The sequence below is a fragment of the Cupressus sempervirens genome, chromosome 6 (assembly GCF_028749045.1).
Source record: "Cupressus sempervirens isolate cs-2001-9-10 chromosome 6, ASM2874904v1, whole genome shotgun sequence".
Lineage (NCBI taxonomy): Eukaryota > Viridiplantae > Streptophyta > Pinopsida > Cupressales > Cupressaceae > Cupressus > Cupressus sempervirens.
Genome location: NC_143123.1, coordinates 560034704 through 560043636, shown reverse-complemented (window position 1 = coordinate 560043636; position 8933 = coordinate 560034704). Strand labels below are relative to the sequence as shown.

Sequence of the window (8933 nt, the reverse complement as noted above, 5' to 3'; positions counted from 1 at the left end):
TTGTCCTTCTATTTTTGTCACTTTCTCTCTTCTTCACAATTTTTTTTTATAAAAAATTTCCAATGCAAAATGCTCCTAAATCACCTATGGCCTCTGCCAAAATTTTCTTTGCATCCTCGATAATTTTGAATTCCTTATCTCTCTCCTCTCTTAATCTTTGTTGGTTAGCCTTCTTCTAGAGGAGTTCACCAAATGACTGCATTTGGTCTAGAGTAATCTTATAAATGTCTCAATTTGGGATTACAATTTCCTCATCTAAATCAATTTCTTCCTCCATCTCTTTTCCTCTACCCAAAAATTTTGTGCTCGGTTGAACCTTGGGCTCAACTATCCTTACAATCATTGCTTGTGTACCCAGAATAGAAACAATAGTAGACATGCTAGGAGTGGCTGTGAAAATTGATACTACACTTACTAAAGAAATATTTATAGAAATTCCTAAAGAATCCAAATTGATGTGCTAAAAAATGAAGTAGCCAACTTGGTAGAAGAAGGAAGAGTCTACAACTCGATAGATGAAGTGGAGGTCACTTCTGTCAATCATGTGCTAAGCTAAGTGGGAGAAAAGAGTGATTAGACATTTGGGTTCACACAAGTAGTCACAATCAAACTTTTTGGGGTTGTCCTCATGCTTGATGTTGTTACTAGGTTACTTAGAGAGTGAGGAAGTTACATAATAACTACTATAGCTATCTTAATTGGATCAGTTTCCTCATAATCTTGTTTGTCTTCCTTGGTAGCCCCTTGTCCTTGTTCCTCGTCATCTTCGTCACTGTCGAAATGAGTTGCTTCTTCAATATTTTCTTCTTCATCTTTCCCCTTATCCTCTTCATTACCATCATCATCTTTAACATCAATAGGAAAATCACTTGATTTTTGTAGAAGATAGACATTCTTCCAAGTGTTTGTTGCATTCTTCACAACATGTTCAATATCTTTCATCAAAATCATATAGGTATTAAATTTTAGAGTCATTTTTTCTCTATTTTTCTTTAGTGACTCTTTTACTTCAACATCTAATATGCTTAGTACTAGTTGCCTCAAGGTTTTCCCATATATTTTTTTTATAGTTTGCATGGAAAAATCTCATCTTGGCTTGATTTTCTCCAACAATTCATTAGGAATTTGAGAAGAAAGCCAATTTGGTGAGTATTTCCATTTTCCCATCTTATCCATCATCAAATCTTCTATCTACTTCTACTCCTCTACTATCTTGATTTCACATTTTAACGATTTGAAGTTGGTTATATAGGCTCCTCCTTCTAGATCTGTCGATATGTCTTGGAAGGTGGGTGGACATTTTCTGAATACAATGTCTCCTCCTTCCTTGTTAGAGTCTTCTCCTTGTTAGATTTCTTCCTAGAGGACCTTCTTGTGAATACTGCAGTAGTCAACTTTTGTGGCTTGGTGATAATCACCTTGCCTTTCTTCCTTAATGAGTCTTCTTCCTCAAATTTGCCATCATCCTTTGCTTCCATGTCTTACACTTTCTCATACTCACCTTTTCTCTCATTTAACAAAAGGGTAGAACTAGTTTTCAATTTAGAAATCATTTTCTTTCCTTTTTTGACCACTTGAGGGAGCTTTATTTCAAGTTCAATCTTGGCCTTTTCTTCATCATATGTTCCAAAAGGATCAACTAGCTTATTGATAAGTACTTCAATTATATCTCAATATTAACCTAAAATCCAAGAGGTTTTACCCATGAAATTCTAGGCTTAACTACTTGAATGTAGACTTTGTCACAATCCACCATGAAACATGCATCATCCTTATAATCTTTAACTTTTTTCTTGGGGATTCAGTATCTATTTTTCATTTTCTCCTTAAATGCATCAAAATAATTTTCCATAATACTATTATATTTTTCACCCATTTCAGCAATAAAACTCATTTATCTGATATAACATAGGCACATCTTTTCTCCAAGAAATAGTGCCTTTTGAAGGGAAGAATTTCTAAACATAAAAGAATAAACAAGTTAACAAGGAGCCAAACTTACAAGGGTAGTTCTTTCATGTCCTTATGCATTCCATATTCTTGTTGAACTATTTTTCAATAATTGTTTGGCAAGATCAAAAGATCAATTGTTCTTCACTAATTTGTATGCCAAGTCCACAACTTCACATGAAACACTACTCAACCTACTAGAGTTGTATATATTATGTGAAATGATGTGAATACCAAACTTCAACTCCATATCTAAAACACTACTAATTTTCATTCCTCTGCCATCCCATTCTGCTAGGGTTTTCTTTTCAAGTTCTTCCTAACCTAGGGTTTTTGTCATTTTGGCTTTTGCTAGCATTGGGAGACCAGTGATTCAATGAATCATCTTCTTTTTTATCAACATTGGTTGTTCCAACCACAACTGATCATTGTGCACTTAACTAAGGATAAACCTAATCCATTTAACTTGAAATTCACTATGCATGTGAGGGATGTCAGTTAACCCTTTCGTTTCTAGGTGTTGGTGCTCTAGTTTCAAAACTTCACTAACACACAACTTATCTAGGGAATTGTCAATTTTCAATGTACCAATCTCTTGAATAACACATTTGAAATGAGTGTGAATATCATTGATTAGAAGTACCTTTGGAGGGATTTGAAATTGCACTCTACTCAGATCTAGAGTTTCAATGATCGTAGGAGTGAGCTTGAAATCTAGTTCCTTCCATTCCACTCCACAAACCAACATGTTAGATCCTCACTTAACCTTGCTGCTACTAGATGATATCTTCACTCTATAGGGTTTGAGAGAATTTGAAAACTTTCACTAAAAATTCACTCAAATCACTTGGAAGCTCTAAAGATCATACTTTCACAATAGCACTTGAAATTTTATAGTAAGAAATAACTTTGATTTCATGCCTTTTGTTAAAAAATTCCATAAATGCTCAATACAAAAGGTAGGTCAATTGACATCATATTTGATAGATTGTCATCCATTACTTTGCATTGAACACTCGGTGAAGCCTTCATGACTTGGTGACCATATGCATATTCATTACTCTCGACCTTGCTTAGTAAATTCTGTGACCCAATCTTACTCAGTAGAGAAAGTAACTCGGTAGACATTGATCCCTTTGTATCCTAAATATAGATTTGGATCATTTTGTTCTTTCAATCTAGAACTATTTTGGATGTCTTCCTTAATAGCATAGTTCTAGTTTCTCCTTTGAGAACTTAAGTAGAAATGGTAGAGTCGCCCAATTTTTGAGTGACTTGATCGCCATTGCTTGGGCTTGTATCCTTGGTAGAATTTGGAACCCAATCCTATCTCATTTTTTTTCAGATGTTATTAGCCTTTTCCTTCTTCTCATCTTCAATTCTACTAGTATTCATGTAGTTCTTGGCAAGATGACCAAGCTCTATACAAATAAAACATCTTTTGGTAGTATCTCTTTTCCTCAAATGATGCTTTACACAATTTATTCCAATGTGTCCAAATTATCCACAATAATGACATCTACATTAGGTATTGTAGTCCCAGCCAAATATTTCTTTCACAATTTTCTCTGCTGGATTTAACATCTTGATTTTGCATTCTGATGACTTGTGTCCATGTTTCTTTCATTTGTGACATTTTCCTTCAAATTTTGGTTTCTCTTTGCATTCATTAGCCTTGTGACTATGCTGACTGCAATTATAGCACTTTCCATTGAATTTAACTTTTCCATTGCTCCAACATTTATTTGAAGTATGACCTATCTGACCACAGTGATTGAAATTAGGTCTTTGACTCTTTTGAGCTCCTTGCTTGGATGATTTTCCTTCTTTTGTATATCCAATTCTTGCTTTTCATTTTTATCTATAGAGATTTTGCTCATTCAATTGATTCATGTCATGTTTTGATTTCATCATTCCTTCATTGATTTGCCTCTCAAAGTTTAGATCATTACATAATCTTTCATTGATTTTCCTTTTACAATTTAGATCATTTCTCATTCTTTCATTTTTGAATCTCAAGCTCATGACATCCTCATTTGCATTGGAGAGTTGATCTTGATGAGATTTTCTTGGTAAAGGGATTATTTCTGAATTTTAGTATTCCTTCCATCTATCTCTTCTTTTATCTTGTTTTTCTACTCCATGATTTCATATAGCCTTATTGACTAAATTTATTATTCTCTTCTTGGTTTTCTTACTTCTTCTTGCAAGGAACCATTATTTTCTAGGAGTTCTTTGATTGCTTCATTGGCTTCATCTGAATTTCTTGAATGAAGGTCCTCAATTCTTTCTTCCAAGTAGAGATGATCATTCATTTGAATTGCAAGTTCTTTTCTTCTTTTCAGGGATTGAGAGAGTTGCTCCTTTGCTTTCTTGAGTTGGGCAATGGCCATTCCCAAATCTATCTTCTTGTTTTCAATAGCTTTGTCAAATTTGAATATCTCCATGGCCTTGATCTTTGCTCAAGTTGTTAAGATTTCTCCTAAGAACCACAATGCTCTAATACCAATTGTTGGAAATATTCAAGAATATGCTAAGTTACTGAGAGGGGAGGGGTGAATCAATAACTTCAAAAACTTCAAAAATTTAACTCTTTATCCAACAGTCCAATTAGCATTTATTCCGTCACATAAAATCTGATCTAATTGCATGCATAGGAAACTAACAATATTAAAGCATTCATAACACTTTGACACAAAGATTTGGTGACCCAAAAACCTTCCAAATAGAAAGTAAAGCTGCAGTGGGGATGATACCCACAAGCTTTAGTACTATAGTATAAAGTTAGCCTGTTAAAGCTTACACTAATCAGTTCTGATGATCTACTCTATTAGGGGCAATAAGTACTGCTAGGTCCACCTTGTGAAAGGATTTACAAACATGCAATGAAGTATGCACTTGATAAAGAGATTTACAAAAGACTGTTAGGTCTACCTTGTTAACGGATTTGACTAATCCACCAATTAGGATGAAATAGTAAATGATCCCTAATTTGCAACTTGGCTTGCTAAATGAGATTCATTTATGTACTAATCACCTTGCTATGATAGATATGACTTTGCTTCTCCTTATACTCCTGTAGCCTTTGTAATTCACTCTTTCCACTCTTATTTGATTATATTCGCTTACATTGCATTCACATTCACATCTTCATCATTCACACTTCTTACACACTTGAATATGATACAATACATTACATATATATCAATCCAATTATACAAATTGTAAAGATGGCAACAATACAAGTTTACACAAATATAACACAATCGGCCCACATGAAGACACCTGGGTTCTAAAGACTGACTCAGTGAGGTTTTGATACTCGGCATCCACTATCAATGCTCGATATCATCATGCACTTGATAGACATAGAAGCTTGATCCATACTGATCAATTCCAAGTAGTCTTGAACTCTATCTACATTGGTGACTCGACAAATATTGTGAAACTCATCATATAAATTGAATCTCTTGGTTTACATTGTATGACTTGGTAAACACTATCACCTCAAGCTCGATATAAACTGAGTCACTTGGTTAACATTGAGAAGATCAGTTAACACTAGACTTGCATCACATAAACTACAAATTCAGTGAACACTGCACAACTCAGTTTGCACTAGTAAACTTAGCATACACTGAGATGCACAGTTTACACTGTTGATCTTTACTATAATTGTGACTACTCGGTAACCACTGGGATTTTTCCAAGGGACTCAGTAGCAACTATAAAACTCGGTGACAACTGAAATACTTGGCAAACATTGTGAACTATATAATGAGCTTGATAGCTATATACAATCTAAATAAGTGTGTGTCACTAATAACAAACTTGACTGATATGTCAACAAGTGTTATGCTTTTGAAGTAATCATAAAGATTTTTCTTCTAGCCAATGAATCCTTATGTTTCCCTCCTTGATCTAAAATTTTCTTGCTTTTAAAACATCCCAAAAGCTAACTTCCATGTTTTTATGTCTCCTTAATTAAAAGTATCCATCTACAGTCTACATCTTTTTGTGGTCTCTATTATGAGCATCACCTAGTGATATCATTCTTGCATGAATGATGAACAAAAGAATCTCAAATGGTTTAAATCTTAATCAAAGTGTGGTTTGCCTTAGAAAATTGTATTGTTTTCCTTTTCATAACCATTTTACCTTGAAAGGGTTTTAAGATTACATCTAATAACATAACATAAAAATTAACAACTTAAAAATAAAAATTAGGTAGACAAATTTTTATATCAATCATCTTACACCAAAATCTCATAAAACATTATTGAATGTAATTCAAGCAAACCATCTTGAATGGACATCATGAAAGTTCACATATTTATTGGCTAAGTTCAATAGCAAACTATTCACTTGATCGATTGAATAGGATGTGCCTATCCTCACTACAAATTGCATCATTGACTAAATTTCAAAAAACCACAAACAATTTTTATTTTATTTTTTGAAATTTTCAGCATTTGATCTTCATGATCTGTATATTTTGTGATCAAAAATCTCAAAATTTTTGAAATATTTTCATTATGTTTTTATGAATCTCTAAAAGAATCATGACTTTTTTTTGTCTTTCATACATTTTGTTTCAAGATTACCCAGCGGCAATTCAATATACTAGTCGTTATGAGAAAATTGGATTCCTACATTGAAATGTGTCCGTTGAGGGAATATTAGCGGGATTGGTAAGCTATCTACACTTCGGCGACTTATGGTTCTGGGAATTCACTGGCCCTTCTTGAATAAGGCTTTCAAAAAAACGTTCCATTTGTTTATAATTTAATAAATGGGTATCTTAATTACCAATGACATTGTTGCCGGCTATTTCCATTGGTCTGCTTTCCCATGTACCAAGCCGGTATATTTGGGTCAATGGCTAGTTAAGCCTGGATGAAAACGTGTTGTTGAAACAACAAATCAGATTCCTCATTTTTTCTATCCTTCACATAACAGGGTGCAAAAATCAGTTCCTACAGATGTTATTTCTTAATTTATAAAATACTCTAGGCATTTATCATAGATAGCAAGCATGTTATGTTCTCAACCTTATATGTACCCGCAACTAAGTGTTCTCTCACCTCATTCAATCCAACATTAAATCCTCTTGTCTGGTTTTCAATGGCTTCAAGCCCTACCTTGAAATCATTCCTTAGCATTATAGTTCTTCTTCTATCATTTTCTTGTTGCTTTGCTTTCAAAGAAAAGAAACTTGTCTTCTACATGCATGAGATTTTGACTGGAAAAAACATGATAGGTGTTGCAGTTGCAGGGATTAATGGATCAACTTTAAGCCCAAACTTTGGAACAGTAATTGTTATAGATGACCGTGTAACTGATGGTCCAGAGCCCACCTCCAAGACAATTGCAAGGGCTAAAGGAATTTATACCGTTTCAGATCTGAGAGGCAATAATGTTGAATTGAGTTTCTCCTTGGTGTTTGAGAACAAGAAATATAATGGGAGCACCCTTGAGATCCAGGGAGCAGATATATTTCTTCAGAATAAAAGAGAAGTGTCTGTTGTTGGCGGGACAGGAGACTTCAGATATGCTCGTGGGTATCTCATAATTGAAACCGTTAAAAGTGAAGGTTTCAATGCTATTTTGAAGTTTAGTGTAAATATACGATTAGGGTAGGCTAGGTAGATTTATTAGATGTTGTTGATTCTCTCTTTACAAATAAGGGTAATCTCGTTTGTATGCTTGCCTTGTGGATTACATAGAGAATAAGAGGCTTTAGGTTTTTTTGGGTGATGTTTAATTGTGACTTCTTTTCTATGAAAGAATTACTTGAAAGTTCCTTGTGATTGCTTTTGTATGGTATATCACATCCTTTAGTCTCTTATGATTTATTCATAGCTTTGTTTTGTGCATTCATAGGATGACTGACGTGGTAATTTGTTAAAATCTTTTCCCAGTGAATGACAAGAAATGCTTCTACTCATTTTATTATTCGTAACGTTCATATTATATTATGGAAACACTAGATATATAGAGTTAGAATGGTTAATAGTGACAAGGAAACATATTTGAATTTGGATTGAATAACTTTCTTCAGAATGGTATTGATTCCACGGTTTTCGAAAATTCTTGATTTGGTTATAATCAAGAAGTTTAAACCAAGTTCCTGCATACATTTAAATTAGTCTAATTGTAATTAGTTAGTGAGCTGCCAAGTGAATGAAATTCAAAAAAGCCTAGAGGTTTCTAGTGGCTTGAATGGAAAGCCTCTATATAAAGATCTATAATAATTTGGAAGTAAAAATTATACCGATAACAGAAATGTGATATAAGTGATTAAATATCCAAAGATCGAAAGAATTTATCTGATAATTAAGTGGATTCTACTCCTTTTTTTAATCCAATCTTTTTAAAGTATTGATTATTGTAGAGTAAAATATTGTAAACCCTTACATGGAATTTTTGCCATGCATTTATAATTACTATAGTGTCCATTTGTGTAACACTTGAGTAGATCCATTGAATTAGCCACTAACATCACAATGTTCAAATGCATGGAAAACACTCTTTCCTCCTCTTCTTGCCTTTGAATTTATCCTTTCACCTTCATTTTAGGATCTCTCAAAAAATTCTTGAACATCACTCAAAGTTATCTCGCTCTCATTCTCACTCTAGAAGTTCTCTCTCATTCTCGTACAAGGTTTTGTCATTCAAAATTCTCTTCCTCTCTTATTTCATGATAACAATCTCCTGTAATAGTCTACTTAGGCATTCTTTCTTTCTTAATCCAATTCGCTACCATCCTTCTATCTCACTTGTGTCTCTAAAAATTCTGGTATTAATCATATCAATTTCAATTAATGTTATCCTATTTCATGCAATAAGGGTTTTTTTTTTTCTTCTAATAATAGGGTTTGTTTCTATCAAAATATTTAATGTAATATAGGGGTTTTCCTCCATTAAGAGGGATTTGTTTCTATTACGTAGACCGAATACTCTATATTGTAAAATCTTTCCAC

At 33.4% G+C, this 8933-nt stretch overlaps 1 protein-coding gene across 1 annotated transcript; it reads left to right on the top strand.

The window, feature by feature from the left end:
• The first annotated feature begins 6924 nt into the window (after window positions 1-6924).
• LOC149553491 (dirigent protein 1-like) lies at window positions 6925-7758 on the top strand. Its single transcript, XM_089789910.1, has one exon. It carries the CDS (start codon window positions 6991-6993, stop codon window positions 7588-7590), a length of 600 nt encoding a protein of 199 aa, XP_089646036.1. The 5' UTR covers window positions 6925-6990; the 3' UTR covers window positions 7591-7758.
• Window positions 7759-8933: the final 1175 nt, after the last annotated feature.

Excerpts from the sequence above, each read along its gene's own strand:
- LOC149553491 (XM_089789910.1), top strand. The coding sequence starts at position 6,991 with ATGTTCTCAACCTTATATGTACCCGCAACTAAGTGTTCTCTCACCTCA.